General features: G+C 36.6%; 1 protein-coding gene across 2 annotated transcripts in view; it reads left to right on the top strand.

The window, feature by feature from the left end:
• Positions 1-24,075, top strand: part of LOC142234549 (segmentation protein paired-like) — a 373,789-nt gene that overhangs the window by 326,289 nt on the left and 23,425 nt on the right. For both annotated transcript variants that reach the window (XM_075305709.1, XM_075305710.1), the window contains exon 5: positions 9,615-9,799. In XM_075305709.1, the coding sequence (XP_075161824.1) occupies positions 9,615-9,799 (185 nt within the window). The remainder of the gene's footprint in view (positions 1-9,614; positions 9,800-24,075) is intronic.

Raw genomic sequence — 24,075 nt, 5'->3', positions numbered from 1 at the left:
TGGTAAATGATATGGTGTTATTATCATTTGTGGAAACCGTGGTGGTGATCAAAGGAGTTGAAATTTCTAGTGAGGCGGCAACAGCATGGGCATAAGCACACTCTTGTCCACTGGCATTGCATGCGATTAGGTAGATATTGTGGACACCAACGAATTAAGTTTGTTGCTGAAGGGATTATGAGCCCATTGCTGCGGATAATGTAAAAGTTTGCATAACACGGGAATTATATGTTTGTTAGATGGGCGTTGCAAATTGACGGTATCCATTTGAAAAAGCTGAAGACGACAAGTTACCACATGTTGTAAAAGCTGTTGCAGAATGTGGTAAGACACCAGGAGTAGAGCGGCTGGGGTTTTATTTTTAACAATTATTAGTGTCGTGTGCTGTGTGAGATTTGGTGGCAAAACAATCTAAAAACTGGTAGAAAAAAAACTTTTCAAAACAATTATCATGAATGCATGTGTGTAAACAATCGAATCAGCTGCTGCGTATGTATATGTAATCACTTTGTGACGTTTGGCGATGTTGTGAATTAAATTTCGGAGAAATAACCGCGGAATAATTCCAAAATGGCTGTTTTCTTCCTTCGAAATCTATTGTCAGTCAACACTCTCATTTTTCAACGCGAAAAAATGGTTAAGGAGTTTTCTCGTGCCAACAAACATAGCTCACTGACAAGGGACCTCCTTTTTATAGCTGAGTGCGAACGTCGTTCCACATTGCAGTGAAACAACTTAGAGAAGCTTTGAAACCCTTGGTTTGCAAAGCAGACGTACTAACCATTGCTCCACGGTGCCCAACTAAATGTATGTTTCTGTCAAATAAAGTTTGTTTAATCGGCTCGTGGGCGCCGGAAACTACGCTATATAAATATATGTCATCAATACACTGTTAGAAAAATATGTTTTTCATATGTTCCGATATAAACAAAATGTGTTTCGGGCACAATTTTTAAACACAATATATTTAAGTGCAAACATGTAATGTTCCTAAACTAACACTAAATGTTTGGGACATCTATGTTAATATGTTAGAATATATTATGTTTGGGGCATGAATGTTTCATAAAAATCATATGTGTGAATGCAAACATATATAAATTTACAAATTTCGACTAAACATACATATGTTGTGATATTTTATTCAAAGCGACAGAGAGAGTGTAGAGAAAGAAATAAAGATGGAAACCGGGAGAGTTGACGGAAGATACCAACATAACACAGCGAAAGAATCAAAAGAGAACAATTTCTGTGAAACCGCTTGTATGTTGTTTCGGAAAACTGTTTTATGATAAGGCCAAAAATTTGATATGCTTAAGTCTAAATATTATTTAATTTGAATAAAGAGAATAGACATTCGGAACCAAGAGAGTAGACATTTGAAAAACAAACAGCATATGTTTTCGCCTTGAGAGCAACATTTTATGTATGTGTTGACATGTGTTTTGTTTATCATTTTGGCATTATGGGCACATTTTTTTTCTTGGTTCGTTAAAAGGAATCAGGGGTCTTTATAAAAATAACGAAAGGGCACTATACTCTTTTTAGAGTTGGGAGAGTAAAATGAAATAAGGAGGAAATAGTGAAAAATTACACAGTAAAATGTATAAAAACAAAGTTTAGTTCCTCTTTATTAATAAGTAGTCAACGAGGAGTTGACGGACACCTTCAAATATAAAAGCGGGCATTAAGTTCGAGTTTTGCAGCTAAAACAATTTAAAAAGATTATTTTCTTTAAAATGAATTATTAAAGAAAAATAAAAGGAATTTTAGAGCGATGGTGTTAAATGCTAGTAAAAAACTGTTCACTCCTAAATAAATTTATGTTTATATTATAAAATTATGTATGTATTTTTATACTCGACTCCACGTTTTGTACAAAAACAGTTTTTTTTTTTACAAAATTTTTAGTTTTGCAATAAAAAAAATAATTTTATCCAAAAATCAGTCAATTTCGTTTATATCAAGCACTGTTACTGACTATAAATTTTTAATAACCCACATTTCGAAGTTTTATTATAAAAATTTAATGTAGAATAAATATAAATGTGTAAATTAAAAAGAAAATGTTCGGTTGGAGCAGGGATTGAACCCACGACCCTTTGCATGCAAGGCAGACATGCTACCCACTGCTCCACGTGGCAAACAAATGTATGTTTCTGTTAAATAATGTTATGTTTGCATGGACTCGTGGGCGCTGCAAACTATGCTATATAAATGTAACTTATAACGATATTTATCTGCTGGTGACTATAACAGCTACGTAACCCAGTGGATAGTGTGTTGGCTTACAAACTGTATGGTCCTCGGTTCGATTCTCCGTGCAGGCGAAAGGTAAAATTTAAAAAAAATTATAAAAGTGAATAATTTCTTCAACATTATTTGTATTACAGAAAAAGGTGCCAAGAACTAAAATATTTCGTGGAAGTGAAAATTACGAGTATGTTAGGGAATGAGCACAATCGTCTTTGGGAAAAATTCTTCCAAGCATATAATATTTTTGGGCTCAAAATGCTTCCAAACATATAATATGTTCACATAAAACAAACATATTAATGTTTCGGCAGTATCCAATAATATATATGCTTCCTGCAAAATATGTTTGGAACATATGTTAAAGAAGCGATTTTTTCTGAGGGTGTAGATAATTATCCATATTAAATTATCTATTGATGACAATACAGCTACATAGCTCAGTGGATAGTGTGTTGGCTTACAAATTGCACATAGAAAAAAATTCCGTAGTTAAACTAACGCTAAATTAAACTTATTTTTATTGCAAAAAAAAAAAAAATATTTGTTTGTAGTTAAATTTTATTATTTTTTGCGAAATTTTCCACAGCCCAATGAAAGTTTCGTTTTTTTAAGTATGTCTCCAACATTTTAAGAACTAAACGTGAGTATAAAGTTCAATAACCATACACATGAGTTCAATATGAACTAAAGCAAATGAACATTTTCGTACGATTCCCAAATATAGTAAGAATGAACTACTGTATGATTCAAATGGTCATGATTTGGCGCCAGTGATTTTCTTCTTTAATTTTAGTTAATTTCTTCTCCTATGAGAGGGTGTAATTTCAAGAACTGCGGTTAAGAAGTGCAGCGGGGCATTAAATTTTCCTGGTTTTTACAACGCTTTGTGGAAATCTCAAAATATGGAGTAAAATTTAGTTCAATTTTCGTACGAGTTAGTTTATTCTTCCTATAAAACAGTTTACTTTGCATGGTCCGCGGTTCGATTCTCCGTCCAGGCGAAAGGTAAAATTTATAAAATCAAATAATTTCTTCTACATTGTTTGTATTACAGAAAAAGGTGCTAAGAACTAAAAAACCTCGTGGAAGTGAGAAAGATGTGAGGGAAAATGCAATTAGCCAGAATAAATTGTTTTTTTTTTTTTGAGTTGGTTTTTATGTTTTTTTTACAACCTGGAAAAGAATAAACGTTTATCACAAAAAGTATATACTTTTCTTCCAAATAAACTTCCTTAAAGCAAAAAGCAAATGAGAAACTAACTTTGTTTGTCTAAAATTTCGTTTGGCAGGAAAGCATTATTTTTTTGCGTGTACTATGGACATTTCTGGCACCTTGCCTATATATTCCATATGTCAGTTAGGAACTTAACTGCTGAAAGTTTTTCTGTTGAATTTATCCGGAGAGAAGATAAATGCAATTTACTTTCTGTTAACTGGCAGTTAAAGCCTAACGGAGCTACATGAATATGGCCGTAAATATTATTAATTTTTCTCTTTCTTTTTTCAGTGTAGGACCCATGAGTGAATAAATTTTATTTATATTGTACTGCTCAGCCATCTCATTGAGACATTTGCGGCAGTCGATGGCCGTTTTCGAGTTGAGGTACACAGAGTCCAAGGATTTTATTGCAGCCAATTCGCCACCTCTCTTATAGCTAATATTTCAGCCTGAAAAACACTACAGTGATTAGGTAATCTTTTCGCTAGTCGAAGTCCCAGATCATTAGAATATACTCCGAAACCCAATTGTCCATCAAATGTTGGCTCCACATTCTGGCATTATTTTGAGGACCGAACTGTGACCGTAACTTTTTTCCAATCACAGCGATAGCTGGCGCAACCGCACAGCCGTTGTTGCAGCTGACTGTTTGGCCAAAATGTCTAAAGGCAATAAATGCAGCATGACATTAAGGGAATTTGTTCCTGTCTTGCTGAATGCGCCTGAGATACACAAGCACGCCATACGCTGAACTTTGTCTAATCTTTTCGGCTGGTGAAGTGCCGGCCACCAGACTACAACACCATATAGCATTATAGGTCTAACCACTGCCGTGTATAGCCAATGCACAATTTTTGGTTTTAGTCCCCACTTTTTTCCTATTGCCTTTTTGCACGAGTACAAAGCTACCGTTGCATTTCTCGCCCTTTCTTCAATATTAAGCTTAAAGTTCAGCTTCCTGTCCAAAATAACGCCAAGGTATTTTGCACACTCACCAAAGGGAATTTCAATACCCCCTAGGGAAATGGGCCTAACCGTGGGAGTTTTCCGATCTTTGCAGTACATGACTAGTTCTGTCTTTGCAGGATTTACCCCAAGACCATTCTCGCCCATTTCTCAGTCATCCGGAGGGCCCTCTGAATAATATCTCTGATTGTGGATGGGAATTTTCACCTAACTGCTAGGGCCACATCGTCTGCGTATGCCACCACTTTTATCCTTTCGTTTTCTAGGGAAACCAGAAGGTTGTTTATAGCAACATTCCAAAGAAGAGGTGATAGAACTCCTCCTTGGGGAGTGCTTCTGTTCACATACCTTTGTATGTTTGCTTGTCCTAGTGTGGCTGAAATACGTCTCCTCATTAGCAGTTCGTCTAGCAGCCTAAGTATACCTGGATCAACATTCAGAGTTGTCAGTCCATTTAATATCGAGCTCGGATGGACATTATTGATGGACATTATTGAACGATGTCTAGAAACGTCACGATTGTGTATTCTTTGACAGATAGTGAGCTTTCAATAAAGCTGACTAGTTCATGTAATGCGGTCTCAGTAGACCTGCCCTTCGAGTAAGCATGCTGTCGTTTCGAGAACAAACTTGAATCGATGCCAGTTCTAAGATAAATATCTATCATCCTCTCCAGAGTCTTAAGTAGGAATGAGGATAAGCAGATTGGTCGGAAATCCTTCGCCCTCGAGTGAGACGCTTCTCCCGCTTTAGGTATGAAAACGACTTTTGTTTCCCTCTATTTATATATCGCCGACAACCAGTCACTGCTTGTAACTCCGCCGGAGTAATTCTATCAGGTCCGGACGATTGGAATGGTCCAAAGCTATTTAACGCCCATCTTATTCTAGATTCCGATACAATTTCCTCGATAGGAAACGACCACTGAGCCACTGTGGTACCACCAGAACCTGGTTCAACCGTCTGATTCCCAGGAAAATGTGCGTCCAATAGAACCTCCAGCGTCTCCTCACTGGACGTTGTCCAATTGCCCTCCGATGTTTTAATGAAACCTGGAGCGGAGTTGGTGGATGCTAGAAACTTCCGTAGTCTGGAAGCCTCGGACGTATTCTCAATACTGCTACAGTAATCATCCCAAGAGTTATGCTGAGCATTTCTCTGTTCTCGCTTGTATCCTCTCAGATTCTTCTTGTAAGCGTCCCAATCCTCAGGGGCTCTAGTGGACTTTGCCTTGTTAAAGAGCTTCCTGCAGGATTTCCTCATATTACTTAATTCCGTAGACCACAATGGTGGTCGATTTTTCCCCCTTGGGTTCCCTCTAGGGCATGCAGCTTTCAGTGAGATGTTGAAGGCCTTAGTAATCCGCTCCACTTCGTGTTCGATATCTTGCACATTTCTCATATTTGTCTCTGGCATTTCCGGTATCATCAAATTGAACGCAAAATAAATTCTATTAGCGACTCTCCCCTTGCGTTAGTATCACTACTTCCCCATATACTATGATGTGCATTCGCATCGCATCCCATAATGAGTTTCGTCATTGTTTTCAGTGACTCCTCAACTAAGGTCTTAACGGCACATTGAGGCATCTCCCTGTCATGTTCCAATGTAGACCGAAGATACCCAATATTTGCATTTGGCTATTTCTAAATTGGCAACGACAGTGTCCGCATTGCACATTGAAGGAAGCAGAAACAAGTTAAGCTCGTTTTTAGCAATTATACAGGCTCGATTTACATCATTACCAGTTTACTGCAATAGTTTGAACCCCGAAGTACTTAATTCACATATTTTGTTTCTATAAACATATGGTTCTTGAATAAGAACTATGTCTATGTCCCCTTTCATCAGGCAGCACATGCAGCCTTACAATGATGAAGATTTATCTGGAGGACCCGTAGGACCATCGAGATTTTCAACAACCGTCACATCAGCCGCTTCAATCGAGTCATCAAAAATGTCGTCTTCAGAGATCTCGGTGACTCTCGGAATAACCATAGGTTCAATTGTGGTGAGTTCTGAGGCAGTAGAAACCTCCTCACGCATACGGTATCTATCCATGTCTTCAACTTTGGTATCTCCCTCGACTTCGCAAGAGGATCCGCTTACTTCTGACTCAGACAGAGGCTTGCCCATTTCTGAATCCTTTAGCTGATCGTTTTTATATACCTTCATTTGGATATAATGAAAGCCATAACATACACGGCCCTGGGACTTTGCTAGATGTGGCAAAGACTGAGTGTTCAATATAAACACTGCATGCCGTCTTGGTCCATACACTTCATCCAAACGGCCAACCTTCCAATCAACTGTTGGAAGATCTGGATTGCATCGTTTCAGCCTTCAGATTCAGGGTCAGAAGGGTTTGCAAGTATCCACGCATGTGCTCTAGGTCAAGCCGGTATGTCTTTATTCTCGACTAACTCTAGAGCAGCTCCTTCCCAAACTTCACCAATTAGTTATCAGAGCAGCTTTAAAACATTCTATAGACCTCTGGTCCTCAAATGCGACCAGCTTAAATCGTCCTTGATACCAACCAGCCTCTTGGTGTCGAGGATGTGTGGGGTATACTTTGTCAGTAGTAATTCACTACAGTTCGATTATTTACACCCACAAGCATACATGATTATTGATTTGAAAAAGAAGAAGCATGAGTATTTATTTTATAAATAACTTTGGATTAAAAAAATAAATAATTTTACAATTCGCCATTTTATTTTTTGGAACATATCAATTATTTCTTGTGATTCAATTCTTTGCTACCACGGTACTATACATGTTGGTTGAAGTCCTAATGCTTATTTTGCAACATCAATTGCAGTGCCTACATTTGTTTACATTTTGTTTTTTGTTTAATATCCTGATTCCCAATACAAATGAATCAATTGTAAAATGTAATTCACCAATTAAAGCTTTTATTTTTGCACAAGTTAACGACAAATCGGCATTAGCAGGTGGGTGATGAGATCGAGAGCGCAGTGTGCTAGACGTCAATACATGGAACTCCCTATGAGTATTAGTGGACTGTATGACAAGTTAGTTCATCAGATTATTCCTCTCAGGAATGAGGAATAATAAGTTGAATTAATTTAGAGAGGAACACAAAGACGAAAATATAAAGAAGTCAGAGTGAATGTAAGAAGTGATGTACAGAGTGAATGTAAGAAGTGATGTACAGAGTGAATGTAAGAAGTGATACAGTTTTATTGAGAAGAGAACAACGATTTGATGCTCACCTTAATGAAGGTAAAAATAGAGTGGGAAAATGCATATAAGGTTCTATCCACTAAGCCTATGTTGCTAATTTTTGATTTATAAATAATTCACAATAAGTTTAATTCGATAACTATTTAGTCAGATACAAAATTCACAATGGGGAAAAGTTACCAAACTGGACATACAAAATTAGTACTTTTCTATTCAATTCATGGATACAAAAAATGTTGATGTACATTTAATAAAATAGAAAGTAAAACAAAAAGAAATTTAATTTCAAAAACTAAGGACAAATTCAAATTTGTCCAATTTTGTTAACATATGTATTTAAATTTCATGTTATTTACATTATTTATATTGGTTGCTAGTTTATTACGGAAATACCACTCCATATTATACACTGAAAAAAATATTGGCGTGAGGTCAAAGATTTCATGTCTTTAAAATACGAATGCAAATTTTGCTTAGCATAGAAGACGCATTTCTCTAATATAAAGTTATTTTCTTTGTCCAAAAGTCGATAAATTTTTCAATGAAGTCGTATTATCCTTATAATTAAGTGATTTGACTTAAAAATGGGTATAATAACATGAAAGAAAAAATGTTTGGACTAAGGTCAACTTGACTTTAATAATTCAGAAAAATTATTTAAATTTAATGAAATTGTCTTTAAATTTGTTGTCTTTTGCATCTTGACTACAAAGCACAAAATCGTTCAAATATAGGACATGTTTTTCAAAACTTTATTTTAAAGAAGTTGTTCACTTGAAACATACCATAATTTCTAAAGGAAGTCGAGTCTTAATTTGGACAATAAAGTTCACGCTAACTCGTTTTTAATGGATAGCATATGAAGAAAAAAAGCTGAAAAAGCGAAAAATTAAAATTTGCTTCCTAGAAGCAAGTACACAAAACCCAAATTTAAAAGAGAATTGTGTCTTAAAAGTGTCCTAACTTGTATTATCCGCTTCTTTGGCTCGGAATCAATACCAATATTTTTAAAGTAAAGACAAAATCATTGGAACCGGGCATGTTTTTTTTTCAGTGCACGTTTCACGTCAGTTTTTCAACCGTCAGTTTTCAGCCTTAAACCAAAACCCGACTTTTCAAACAAACCGGTTATTTTGACACCCCAACCCCAATTTTCATGAAGCTCCGTTCGTGTTCCGTTAACGAACGAACTTTTAAATCGTATTATGGACATAGCTGTCATCTTGTCTATATATTCCATATGTCAGTTAGGAACTTAACTGCCAAAATTTTTTCAGTTAAGGTTAACCGGAGAGAAGTAACTTCCAGTTACTTTCCGTTAACTGGAAGTTAAAGCCAAACGGAGCTACATGAAAATGGCCGTAATTCATATTTTAAGATTCAGTGATAACTAAAACAGTTGCCGCATTTTGTCCTGACCATCTCATATTCAGATATAACTCAAATATAAAGGTACCCCTATCGGGTTTCCCAATCTTCGGTTGTTTGTTTTTGTACGTGTTAAAACGTAATAGTCCAGATAATTCCAATATATTATTTGATTATAAATATTGAAAAAACATAATCTACAACCAGTAGTTAAACATTTTGTAAAGATTTTTTGTTTTTGTCTATAGTCTACAAATATATTGCTTAGCAAATGATTTCTAAATTATTTTACTTCCATAATATGTTTAAGTTTTAAAAACTATGTATGTGTTCAGATCCCGATATTACTATTTCCAATATATTTTTGCAAAAAATAAAATATGTAGTAACATATATCATATGTGACCCATACATAATATAGTACTTTTTGAATACAATGTGTTTATACAAAAATATATTATGCCAAAAATTTCGGTTGCAAACATGTTTTTTTAACATCCGAGCATATAAAAACATATTTTATCCGTGCATAAGCAAATGAAAGAAAGGTTAAGTCCATAGAATTATTATGTTTTTTACTGTACTTATTTATTTGCAGATATTGAAGGTGAAGACTCCGATACCGATGACAGCGATCAACCAAAGTTTAGACGCAACAGAACAACTTTCAACCACGAACAACTAGAGGAACTCGAAAAAGAGTTTGAAAAATCTCACTACCCATGTGTAAGCACTCGTGAAAAGCTAGCATCCCGTACCACCCTAAGTGAGGCCCGCGTTCAGGTATAGTCACTTATTCGCAATTCTTGAATACTAAAAACATCCCATATAACACTACAATCAACTCCTACTCACTCTTCAACACAAAGCCAATAGCAAACAAGTAGGGAAAGTCAAAAGTAGGGCGGGGCCGAAGATCCCCAGCAGATCAGTTCATCCAGTAAGCTTGAAGAAGATAAATTTAAAATTTCTACCTATGAAGGCTAGAACAGTTTCTAGATTTATAAGAACCATTTTTGTTTGAGTTTTAAGGGAATTATAAACACCTCGTAAGAAATAACGCCTTGATTTGACATATAAAATCTGTAGATTTTTATCTCCATTATTCAAATGGTTACGAGAAGTAAAATCTGGAAATTTTACTTTCAGTTTCATGCAATGTTCATGATCTGTGCGCCTTCTGTACCCTCAAGAAGTGAAATGGGTCTATATGGAGGCCTTACCAAGTGGACCGATAAAAACTAATTCCGATACAGGTTTTTTGGGTCTAAAACACCAGTTTATTTACAATTTCAGGCAAATCGAATAAACACTACCGTTTCTAGAAGCCCAAGGAGTTAAATCGGGAGATCGGTCTATGTGGTGGCTATACCAAAAACATGGACCGATACACACCATATTCAGCGCACCACAAATATAATTGTGGTTCTGAAAACCTGTACCGATACAGAATATATTCGGCACACCAATTTATGGTCCTAAAAAACTTCTAGATTTCCAATTTTAGGAAAATTGGATAAAAACGACGGTTTCCAGAAGACCAAGATGTAAAACTGGGAGATCGGTCTATTGGGGGCTATATCAAAACATGGACCATACACAACATTTTGGCACACATGTTTATGGTCCTAAAATGTCTATAGATTTTCAATTTCAGGCAAATCGGATAAAAACGACGTTTTCCAGAAGTCAAAGAAGTACAATTTGAAGATTGGTCAATATGAAGTCTATACCAAAACATGGACCGATATACAACATTTTCGGCACACCTCTATATGGTCCTAAAATACCTCTAGATTTCAGGCAAGATGGATAAGAACTACGGTTCTATAAGCCCAAGACCCCAAATCGGGATTTCGGTTTATATGGGGACTATATCAAAACCTGGACCTATGTAGTCCATCTTCGAACTTAACCTTGCACGATAGAGCCATTATTGAAAGCTGTAGCGTGATTGCAACAGACAGACGGACATGGTTATATCATCTTATAATTTCTCCCTGATCAAGAACAAAGTCTTTATATGGTCGGAAATCGATATTTCGATGTATTATTACAAATGGGATGACAAACTTTTTATACCCCCATCACCATTCTATGGTGGTGGGTATAAAATAGTGAGGAAAGTTAAAGTCGTGCGGGGCAGTCTATATTATACCTTTCACCACTTTTAACAGCAAATTTTTTGGCACCATCTTTATTCCCATATTCATATCCAAAATTGAACAAATTTGACCAAAAATTTTGTCTAATTCTACAAAATGTCTAGACTGGAACGAAACACTATGCTAATAGAAAACAAGTGAGTAAAGTCTAAAGTCGGGCGGGACCGAATATATTATATCCTTCACCACTACACAGATAAAAATAAGTTTGAGAACCAATAACTTTTGTTGGAAAACCAACAACAAAATTTGTTAATTTTCCTGCAACAAACTAATGTGTATTTTTAATAACCATTATTACTAAAAAGTTGTTAGCATTCGTTACCATCAGAAGGCAACAAATAATTTGTGTTCTCAATAACATAATTTGTAAGTAATTTGTTGAGCATCCAACAGTACAAAATATGTGTTGTTGAACGTTACGTTTAATCCTCAACAAATATTTTTGAATTTGAACGAAAAAATTTGTATGTGGTTTGTTCAATGACCTGTAACATTTATTGGTGTATTGACAAAAAAAATTTAATTGAAATTAAAATTGACAGAATTATGCTATGAATTGCACAAAAATTACAAAATTGCCGGAACAATTTTGGAGATATTTTGTTAAGTACACAGAGAGAAGGAATATGACCAAAATGTTATTTTTGGACGGGGAACATGTAACATGTTTGGGTCGAAAGTCCTATACTCAGTTTTGTAAATGTATGACGATATTAAATTTGAGTAGTCCAGGGTCTAGCAAGCATTTTGATAACTTTTTGCCCAGTGTTATATATTCTAGTTAATTAGAATTGTAATACCTCTAATCCCGATATTAATATGGTTTTATTAACCCTTTCGACCCCGAATTTTTATAGGTATCGCTAAATTTTTTTTTTACTTTTAATCATGTTGAAGTCATTTAAGAAGCGTCTAGCCAAAATTTCGGGTCGCCACGCCCATTCGTTTAGGCGGTAGAGAATGTTGCCTGTGGGCAACTTTGGGCAATTGTAACTACAAAATAGTTTGTTTTTTAATGATAGACGTATTACGTTTTATTGGATTTTTGATAAGTTTTTTGTTATTTTACAGTAAATATATACTTAGATGCGCGCGTGAGTGGAATTTCAATCACGCTCAAACACATTCACGAAGAAATATTTGTACTCACGCACGCCATGTGGGTAGGAATTCACGGTCACGAAATGAAAAATCATACTCGCGCACGATCACACATGAGCAACGTTTATATCTCACGCTTTCGCACGATTCACGAAAATTTTCGTAATTCACGACAAATCTCGTGAGTCACGAATATTTTCGGAACACGACAATTTTCGTGGCTCAATAAAATTCTGGTAATTAATATCTCGTGACTCACGCTATTGAAATCTTAAGTGTGATTAAATAAGTAAGGGTGATTAAAATCGGTGAGCTTGAATTTAATCGTGAAAGTGAATTTGTTCGTGATTGTGACTTTTTGTGTCTGTTTTACCTTGAGTGTGAATTTTATCGTGAACATGAATTTTATCGTTAACGTGAATTTTATCTTGAGCGTGAGTTGGATCGTGAGGGTGGGTTAGATCGTGAAAGTAAATTTTTATCGGGAGCGTGATTTCGGAGAAAGTTTACTCACTCACAATCACGAACACAATTTGATTTTTACTCACGCTCACGCGCCACACATTTTTCTTTTATCCCGTTCAAGCATTTTCACGATATTTCGTTTAAATTTCATTCACGGCTTCGCGTGAATCACGCGTGACTCACGAAAATGTTTTGTTCTTTTTTTGTTTTTAACCCATGTCAATTTAACTGGCGGTGTAAAAAACCAAAGTATTATAAAGCGTCAATATTCGTGCTAATCCACTAGTATGTTGCCAAGAAGTGGCTTCCTCCCTTTTTACGATTCCTTCCAAATTCCCCACTGTACTGCAGATATGTTTTCCACATCATCGCCGCATTTCTCGTCACTGGGACATCCCAATTGAAGTTCAAAATTTTTTCAAAATCATTGTTTTTCAAACCTTTTTTCTCCAGGCCTTATGTTCAAAAATATGTACTTTTACTACCACAATTGCCCAAAGTTGCCCACAGGCAACTTTTCAATTTTAAAAATTTCTCATCTGTTGTTTTTTGCAATTCTAAAATTTGACTTCCAGAAATATTTTATTTGGCATGTACTACAATAGATTTAATAAAAACTATCAACATTTTAGTTGTAATTTTTGAAAAAAGTCACATGTATAAAAACCTCTTTTTAAATTCGTAAATATTTTTTTCTTGAGGTACGTGCGTATTAATGAATTTTTTTTGCTAATTGACAACCAAATTAGCTAATTTTTCATTCAACTTGAAGAAAACACTTGTAGCTTTCGATACCGTTACAGTTTTATGAACAAAAACAAAAACAACGCTGACAGTGAGTCTCAAAACACAAAAAGTTGCCCACAGGCAACTTTAGGGTCGAAAGGGTTAATTATATCATACAACAAACACATTTAAGAAACTACCAAATTGATGAGTGAGCTCTTTGCTTGCTATCATACACGTGCATGTGCTCATCCTCATTTTGTTCTAACGATGTTCTTCGCATACTTCTTTTAGCATTCGTACATATTCTCAGCGATGCACAGTGGCCGATTTGCCTGATCTAGCGTAAGGAAATTAAAATTTTTCACTATCAAAATTTACAAAAATTTCATTTCCAGCCGATAACAAACTGCTGATTTAGTAAATCGATAATTTCTAAATTGATAAATTGGTTATAATTGATCAACTCCGGGCTTTCGAACAGAACATTTGCTAAAACAGCTGTTATAAATACATTTTGGCGCGTTTTTACATATGTGAAGTTTTAACTGAAAAATTGTGAAAAATTATATTGCTAAGGTTTGATATCAGTTTGTTTTTTAAGTTAAAGGTATGTATTTAAGAAAAAACGTGTTTTGTGGCCTGTGCGGTATATGTGGTTTTGGAAAATTATGGTAGAAAGCAACAACTTTTTTAAGATCTTTCTTGTGGCCTAACCTGACCTTGTGAAGAGTAAAATTTTTTCGCCGGTATTTCCCGGTAAAGAGACTATTTTTGTATGTTAGTATGTTTCGTCTACTTTGTGAAATGTCCAACATTAGCTGCGCCGAGTTGCGTCCACTGACTACTTTTGAATTTTTAAGCACAATGTCGGTCTCCAAACGCTCCCTTTTTTCAGTATGGTACGGAATGTAATTGAGAAATATAACTGCACTGAGGAGGAGTACAATTTACTTATTAAAGAAGTGCAATTTTTTTCCAAAAGGGTACCTGCAAAGTGGCGAGAATGCCATAGAAATTGCAAACGGTTCGAGCTTAAATACAAAGATTGATTGGACGAAGACTTAGTTCTTTTATGTTCTACTAAAATGCTAAAAAAGGAGCAGGTAGAAAACAAAAGGATATTGCTGATTGCCATGCAAAATATCAGTGCTCCAAAGTTTCAAAGCTTGTGGAAGGAAATACACGCAATGAACTTATGACAGCAACTCGCGTGAGCTTATATAAATCTGGAAAACGGAGTGCATCGCAAGTTGTTTCGGCAATGATTCCGGTGTGCCTGCAAAAATTAAAAGAAGTCTTGAAGTCGATGAACAGCACCATATAAAGTATACGTCAGAGGAAGCATTGGCCCTATATATTGATGGCGGGTTTACCAAAAACTCGTATAAACTTATGCAAGCCGGTGCAAAAGCTCGCAATTATGATATATACCCAACATATGATGTTCTGTTATCCACACAGAAAAAAATTTCCATAGTTAAACTAACGCTAAATTTAACTTATTTTTATTGGAAAAAAATTATTTGCTTGTAGTTAAATTTTATTATTATTATCGAAATTTTCCACAGCTTAATGAAATCTAACTTTTTTAAGTATGTCTCAAAAGTTTTATGAACTAAACGTGAGTAGAAAGTTCAATGACCGTACACATAAGTTCAATACGAACTAAGGCAAAAGAAGATTTTCGTACGATTCCCAAAAATAGTAAGAATGAACTACTGTATGGTTAAAATGGTCACGATTTGGCGCCAATGATTTTCTGCTTTACTTTTAGTTAATTTTTTCTTCTAAGAGATGATGTAATTTCGTGAACTGCAGTTAAAAAGTACAACAGGGCATCAAAATGTCCTGGTTTTAACAACGCTTTGTGGAAATCTCAAAATATGGAGTAAAATTTAGTTCAATTTTCGTGCGAGGTAGTTCATTCTTCCTATAGAACAGTGCACTTTTTTCGGTGCGCCAAAAAGAGGTGCTACACACAAAAAAATAACTGCAAATAAATATTAACAACTTTATTTGTATGTAGAATCTGCTTATGCTCAACAAATTTGTCTATTGAACATGAGGCATTTGTTGTTAAAATGTGTTTGTAGATGCTTCACAGAGGAAATAATAGAAATATTCTGAATTTTCAACAAATTGCTTTGTTGCGAAAATAGTTGACTGCTATCGATATGAAAACAAAAATACAAGACTGGTTACGCACACATCGCTGAGAATATGTACGAAAGCTATATTTATATATTTTATATATTATTTGTATATTTTTCAATATGGTAGTTTCTTAAATGTGTTTTTGTATGAGATAAATAATAAAACCATATTAATATCGGGATTAGAGTTATTACAATTCTAATTAACTAGAATATATAGCACTGGGAAAAAAGTTGTCAAAATGCTTGCTAGACCCGGGACTACTCAAATTTAAAATTGTCAAACATTTACAAAACTGAGTATAGGATTTTCGACACAAAAATGTTACATGTTCCCCGTCCAAAAATAACATTTCGGTCATATTCCTTCTCTGTGTGTACTTAACAAAATATCTCCAAAATTGTTCCGGCAATTTTGCAATTTTGGTGCAATTCATAGCAAAATTCTGTCAATTTTAATTTCAATTTAATTTTTTATCAATACACCAATAAATTTGTTACAGGTCATTGACAAACTCCAACACAATCAAATTTTTTCGTTCAAATTCAAAAATATTTGTTGAGGATTAAACGTAACGTTCAACAACAAATATTTTGTACTGTTGGATACTCAACAAATTACTTACAAATTATGTTATTGAGAACACAAATTATTTGTTGCCTTCTGATGGTGACGATTGCTAACAACTTTTTTGTAATAATGGTTATTAAAAGTACAAACAAAAGTTATTGGTTCTCAAACTTATTTTTATCTGTGTATCCAGATGCAAAAAGAACCGTAGATTGTTGTTCTGAACTTCCTTTGCAAGAACTACTGAATCACACAGTTACAAGAATTGTTGAAGCCCACCCGGAGACATTTCGTCAAATATCTGTTGATGAGGAGAAATATGAACATCCTACTATCATTTATAAATGGGGATGCGATGGAAGTTCAGGACACTCAACGTATCGGCAAAGCTTTACAAATTCTGAGCACAATATGGTAGATGAACATTTGTTTGCACACGCAGAGAAGGAATATGATCACCTCAAACATGTTTCAAGAGCAAAATGTTATTTTTGTATGTTGACCATGTAACATGTTTGTCCCTAAAATGTTATTTTCTCGTCAAATATAACCTGCTTGCCGAAATCAGATACATGATACATGAAAAAAAAACATGGTTGCGAAAACCATCTTACATGATCACCACCCAAAAATAACATTTTGCTCTTAAAACATGTTTGAGGTAATCATATTCCTTCTCTGGGTGCAGTTTGTATTGTGGCACTACAAGTACAATGGCGTAGCTGTATACTCTGGAAAAATCCGCGCCCATCATCAACTCGGTATTGCAGGCCTCTCAAAATAATGTTTGCAAAAGAGTCAGCAGATTTGATTCGTGCAGAAATTGAAAAAATTAAATTACAAATTATAAAACTTGAGCCCACGCGTCTGAGCTCTTTTCAAGTTCAACACAATTTGCAGCTTACAGTGATAGATGGCAAAGTATTTAGCGCGATTGCGGGACCGTCCTTGCAAACATGCGGAATTTGTTGTAAGGCATCGCCGAAAATGATGAATGGCCTTGATCTCGTAATGAACTTGCCGAAGAATGAAGATTTGTTTCAATTCGGACTGTCTACTTTGCATGCATGGATTCGCTGTTTCGAGTGTATGTTACATGTAGGGTATCGACTACCAATCAAAAAGTGGCAAATCCGCGGCTTGACAAGATAGTAGTCGACCACAGAAAAGCAGAGATAAAGATTTAGGGTTGAAATGGCATTATTGGTGGACATCCCAATACAATGTTCCGGCAACACAAACAGTGGTAACACAGCTCGAAGGTTTTTTGAACAACCTGAATTGTCTGCGCAAATAACCGGCGTAAATGTAAATCTAATTAGAAGACTAGGTGTGCTTTTGCGCTCTATGTCCACCGGATACTCAGTAAATGTTGAAAGATTTCGTGAGTACGCCTTACAAACCGCAAAGATATTTGTAAATGAACATCCATGGTTCTATATGCCTAGCTCGGTTCATAAGATATTGCTTCACGGTGCTGATATAATTGAATGTGTTCCACTTCCAATTGGTATGATGTCGGAAGAGGCCATGGAAGCTAGGAATAAAGATTTGAGTAAGTTTCGGCTGAAGCACACATGTAAAACTTCACGCATAAATACAATGGGGGATCTTATGAACTCATTATTAATTTCATCGGATCCTCTAATAACTAGTTTCTCTAAAAACCCGTCTCGTATTTCAAATAAGGAAATTTCTTTGGATAGGGATATGAAATATTTACTTTTAGATGCTTCTAAAGTATCAGAAAAACCCGATTCAGACTGGAGCACAGACGCTGAATAATTTAAAAATTAAAAATATTAAAAAAAATAATAAAAATTTTAAAAAAAATTGCAGAATTTTGTTCCTTATGAGGTTACCTTTCTCGGAAAATTATCATGTAGAAGAAAACTTTATTAGTTTTTAAGTAGTTAATTTTCTTACGCTAGATTAGGCAAATCGACCACTGTGCGATGTGCGCGTAACCAGTTTTGTATTTTTGTTTCTGTTTTCATATCGATAGCAGTCAACTAATTTCGCAACAAAACAATTTGTTGAAAATTCAGAATATCTCTATTATTTCCTCTGTCAAGCATCTACAAACACATTTCAACAACAAATGTCTCATATTCAATAGACAAATTTGTTGAGCATCAGCAGATTTTACATACAAATAAAGTTGTTAATATTTATTTGCAGTTATTTGTTTGTGTGTATGTAGACCAACATTTGTGTTACCATCTCAACTACACAGAAAAAAAGTGTCTTGTAAATTTAAGGACCATTTTAACTTTCATATAGTCCAACAAATTTACTGTAATATAGTTCATTTTTCGTAACCACAACGAAAATTAACTTATCTAAAGGAAAACTTATAAAAATTCAGTAAATGTCTTTTAGTTCACTAACTACGAAATGGGAAGGATTTTTCCTTAAATAAATTTCCAACACAGTAGTAATGCATCGTTGATTCTATTATAAAAATACATGGGCAATATAAAAATCTTACTACGAAATGTGGACAATTTACTAAGAAAAAATTTTGTATGGAAAAAATTTTTGGTAGTAAAAATTAACTTAACGACATTACCGATTCGTATGATGGCTACCTACAGATTATTTCCCTTTTTATGTTGGAGTGTTTTTCCTCACATTGAAAATTTTAGATAAAGTAGAATAAATAGTAGTTAATATAATACTTGACGGGTGTATATTATTTTTATAGATTCCTCATAAATTTGGTATATATTTTACCTTAACTTATAGATAGAATTCCAACTAATCAATAAACGTGCTACTGGAAAATGAACTGAGAAGAGAGTAATGAAATCATTACATCATATGAGGGAGTTTTTAGGGACATTTTGTGTATATCTCGTATGATTGTTTGTGTTTGTGTTTGTTATTGCGTCATTTATGCGCTTTACAGACTATCAGTTATTCCGGACGGAATGTCGGTGTTTGTAAAGAATCTTACAGTGTGTGGGATCTATACGACTTGTCGGCGATGACTAAATAATCGGTAAATGTGTTATCGATCCCATAAACATGCAGCAGTATCGATTATGACTTCGGACTTAACTTATAATGTGCACAATATATGAGATATGTTCGACACGAGCACTGTCGTCCGGAATAACTGATAGTCTGTAAAGCGCATTATGCTGTTGTTGGTTGTTTTGATTCTAGAGACAATGGAATGTTCCTTGTGTGTTGTTAGTATCTTTTGTGGCGAGAATTGTTTTCTTGCAATAGCGAGATCAGATAGGGATCCTGTGTATGTGTGGATTCTTATTCAACCGTCGAACTGAACGGACGTGTTTTCTAATAGCGGAGTATTTCATCGTAATAAGTACTTCACGTGTGGTGGAAATAATAAACCACCATGCAGCGAAATTCAAAGTCATCCACTGGGTTGCTAACTTCAGGGCCCAGTGGACGGGTAACGACTGAAGTTATAAATTTGGGCAGCGACCAAGAGTCAGGCCCAATTAGTCGACCTGTAGACGGGTCGACTGGCGATGACACTTTGGCAAGTCGAACCTTTTCTAAGGTGACGACATCAAAAGGAGGCAATCCCTCTCGAAAGAGATTCAAGGAACCAAGAAATGCTTTGTTTATCCTAAAGAAATTAGGATCAGTCGACCCAAGCACGTTGTCGGTTAAGCAAAGCGATTCCTTAAAATGGGCTCAAGGAATTCTTGAAGCTGGAAAAAGGGAACGATCAACGGATGAGCTGCCATCCTCTAAACGGGATCAAAGGTCGTTTGCCTCAGTTGCAAAAGACAGACTTGTGATGGCTATTATTAATAAAGGAGCATTGGACGGTATGATTCCAAGGCAAAAATGGGGGAAATTGAGAACGCGATGTCTGGTGTCTACTCAGAGGTGCGAAAAAAGTTTCCCGGACCAAGTCCTCGACGGCAAGATGCTGGATGGTATCAAGGACGATATAATTTAATAACTTTTTCGGACCAGTGGTCTATGGAGTGCTTTAAAGCTGCTTTGATGCTAATTGGTGAAGTTTGGGAAGGAGCCGCTTTGGAGTTAGTCGATAAAAAAAAAACATACCGGCTAAACCTAGAGCACATGCATGGATACCGGCAAACCCTCCTGATCCTGAGTCAATACTAGAGAGACTAAAAGAATGTAACCCAGATCTTCCAACCGCCGATTGGAAGGTTGGTCGTTTGGATGAGGTGGATGGACCAAGACGACATGCGGTGTTTATATTAAACATAGAGTCGCTGCCACATCTAGCACAGACCCAAGGACGTGTAAGTTATGGCTTTCATGATATCCATATGAAGGTATACAAAAGCGATCAGCCAAAGGATTCCGAAACGGACCAGCCTCCGGTAGAGTCAGCAGTGATAAAATCTCCTAGCGAAGCCGAAGGAGACATAAAACCTGCAGACTATGGCGAAAATCATATGCGGGAAATTTCTACAGGCTCAAACCTCACCAAAGCTGAACCGCGGATTGTTGCGAGAGTTACCGAGATCTGTGAAGAGGAAGCCCTCGATGACTCAATTGAAGCGGTTGATGTGACGGTGGTTGAAAATTTGGATGGTTCTACGGTTCCTCCAGATAAATCTTCACCATTGTAAGGCCGCTTGTGCTGCCTTAAAAGTTCTCCTGATGCAAGGAGACATAGATATAGTTCTTATTCAAGAACCATACATATATAAGAACAAGATCTGTGAATTAAGCACTTCGGGTTTCAAACTTTTGCATAATACGGGTAACGATATAAATCGAGCATGTATAATTGCTAAAAACGAACTAAACTTGTTTCTGCTTCCTTCATTGAGCAATGCAGACACTGTCGTAGCCAGTCTAGAGATATCCAAATGCAAATATTGGGTATCTTCGGTCTACATGGGACATTATAGGGAGATGCCACCCTGTGCCGTTAAGACCTTAGTTGAGGAGTCACTAAAAACAAAAACAAAACTCATTATGGGATGCGATGCAAATGCACATCAGAGTATTTGGGGAAGTAGTAATACTAATGCAAGGGGAGAGTCGTTAATAGAGTTTATTTTGCGTACTAAACTGGTAGTTTGCAATAAGGAAGATGCACCAACCTTCGTCACCAGGAACCGATAAGAGGTTTTGGACGTCACGTTGACCTCTCCGGAACTTGTTAATAAGATATCTGAGTGGCAAGTTTTGAGGGAACATAGCTTCTCAGATCATCGCTACATCAGTTTCAGATTGGCTGTTCGTACTTCAAAGACCATATTCCCGCCAAATATTAAGAAAGCTGATTGGAATAGGTATGGGGAATCGTTCAATTTGATGATACCGGAAATGCCAGAGACAAATATGAGCACTGTGCAAGATATCGAACACGCAGTGGAGCGGATTACTAAGGCCTTCAACATGTCACTGAAAGCTGCTTGCCCTAGAGGAAAGCCAAGGGGAAAAAATCGGCCGCCATGGTGGACTACGGAGTTAAGTAATATTAGGAAATCGTGCAGGAAGCTCTTTAACAAAGCAAAGTCCACAAGAGCTCCGGAGGATTGGGACACTTACAAGATGAATCTGAGAGCATATAAACGAGAACTGAGAAGGTCTCAACAAAACTCTTGGGATGATTACTGTAGCAGTATTGAGAATACGTCAGAGGCTTCCAGACTACGGAAGGTACTAGGTTAGGTTAGGTTAGGTTAGGTGGCAGCCCGATGTATCAGGCTCACTTAGACTATTCAGTCCATTGTGATACAACATTGGTGAACTTCTCTCTTATCACTGAGTGCTGCCCGATTCCATGTTAAGCTCAATGACAAGGGACCTCCTTTTTATAGCCGAGTCTGAACGGCGATCCACATTGCAGTGAAACCACTTAGAGAAGTTTTGAGACCCTCAGAAATGTCACCAGCATTACTGAGGTGGGATAATCCACCGCTGAAAAACTTTTTGTTGTTCGGTCGAAGCAGGAATCGAACCCACGACCTTGTGTATGCAAGGCGGGCATGCTAACCATTGCACCACGGTGGTGGAAGGTACTAGCATCCACTAACACCGCTCCAGGTTTCATTAAAACATCGGAGGGAAATTGAACAACGTCCAGTGTGGAGACGTTGGAGGTACTTTTGGACACACACTTCCCTGGAAATCAGACGGTTGAACCATGTTCTGGTGGTGTAACAGAGGCTCAGCGGTCATTTCCTATCGAGGAAATTGTGTCGGAATCTAGAATAAAATGGGCTTTAAATAGCTTTGGACCATTCAAATCCCCCGGACCTGATGGAATTACAAGCAGTGGCTGAAAGAATTATCCCCTGGTTGACGGTGATATATAAACGATGTGTAAACTTAGCATATAATCCAGAAAAGTGAAGGGAAACAAAAGTCGTCTTCATACCTAAAGCAGGAAAAGTCTCTCACTCGAGTGCGAAGGATTTCCGACCAATCAGCTTATCCTCATTCCTACTTAAGACCCTGGAGAGGATGATAGACATGTATCTTAGAACTAGCGTGGATTCAAGTTTGCTCTCGAAACGACAGCATGCATACTCGAAGGGCAGGTCTACTGAAACCGCATTGCATGAACTAGTCAGCTTTATTGAAAGCTCACTATCTGTCAAAGAATACACAATCGTGGCGTTTCTAGACATCGAAGGGGCGTTCAATAATGTCCATCCGAGCTCGATATTAAATGGACTGACAACTCTGAATGTTGATCCAGGTATACTTAGGCTGCTAGACGAACTGCTAATGAGGAGACGTATTTCAGCCACACTAGGACAAGCAAACATACAAAGGTATGTGAACAGAAGTACTCCCCAAGGAGGAGTTCTATCAGCTCTTCTTTGGAATGTTGCTATAAACAACCTTCTGGTTTCCCTGGAAAACGAAAGGATAAAAGTGGTGGCATACGCATACGATGTGGCCCTAGCAGTTAGGGGAAAATTCCCATCCACAATCAGAGATGTGAGTGTGCAAAATACCTTGGCGTTATTTTGGACAGGAAGCTGAATTTTAGGCTTAATATTGAAGAGAGAGCGAGAAAAGTCACGGTAGCTTTGTACTCGTGCAAAAAGGCAATCGGAAAAAGTGGGGACTAAAACCAAAAATTGTGCATTGGCTATACACGGCAGTAGTTAGATCTATAATGCTATATGGTGTTGTAGTCTGGTGGCCGGCACTTCAGAAACCGACTTGTTTAGATAAAGTTCAGCGTATGGCGAGCTTATGTATCTCAGGCGCATTTAGTAAAACAGGAACAGACTCCCTTAATGTCATGCTACATCTATTGCCTTTAGACATTTTGGCCAAACAGTCAGCTGCAACAACGGCTGTGCGGTTGCGCGAGCTATCGCTGTGGTCGGAAAAAATGTACGGTCATAGTTCGGTCCTCAAAGTAATGCCAGATATGCCTAACGTAGTGGATTACACCCTGGCAAAACCACTTTTAGACACAAAGTTTGAAACTCTAATTCCCAACAGCGAGGCGTGGAGTACACAGACCCCGGGGAATAAAAGATATATAGATTTCTATACTGATGGCTCCAAATTGAATGGACAAGTGGGGTTCGGAGTATATTCTAAAGATCTGGAAATTCGAATAGAGAAAATATTACCTAAACACTGTAGTGTTTTCAGGCTGAAATATTGGCAATAAGAGAGGTGGTGAATTGGCTGAGAAGTAATGTTCCAACAAATATTGGCATTAATATATACTCAGACAGTCAACCTGCAATAAAATCCTTGGACTCTGTGTTTCTTAACTCGAAAACGGCCATAGACTGCCGCAAATCTCTCAATGAGATGGCTGAGCAGTACAATATTCACCTAATATGGGTGCCTGGCCATAGGAACATACCGGGGAACTGCGAAGCGGATGAGTTGGCAAGGCTAGGAACTAGCTTACATATTCCA

This window comes from Haematobia irritans, chromosome 4, assembly GCF_050003625.1.
Source record: "Haematobia irritans isolate KBUSLIRL chromosome 4, ASM5000362v1, whole genome shotgun sequence".
NCBI classification, from domain to species: Eukaryota; Metazoa; Arthropoda; class Insecta; order Diptera; family Muscidae; genus Haematobia; species Haematobia irritans.
Note: the sequence above shows the minus strand (reverse complement) of the source record. Positions and strands in the feature narration are given on the sequence as shown.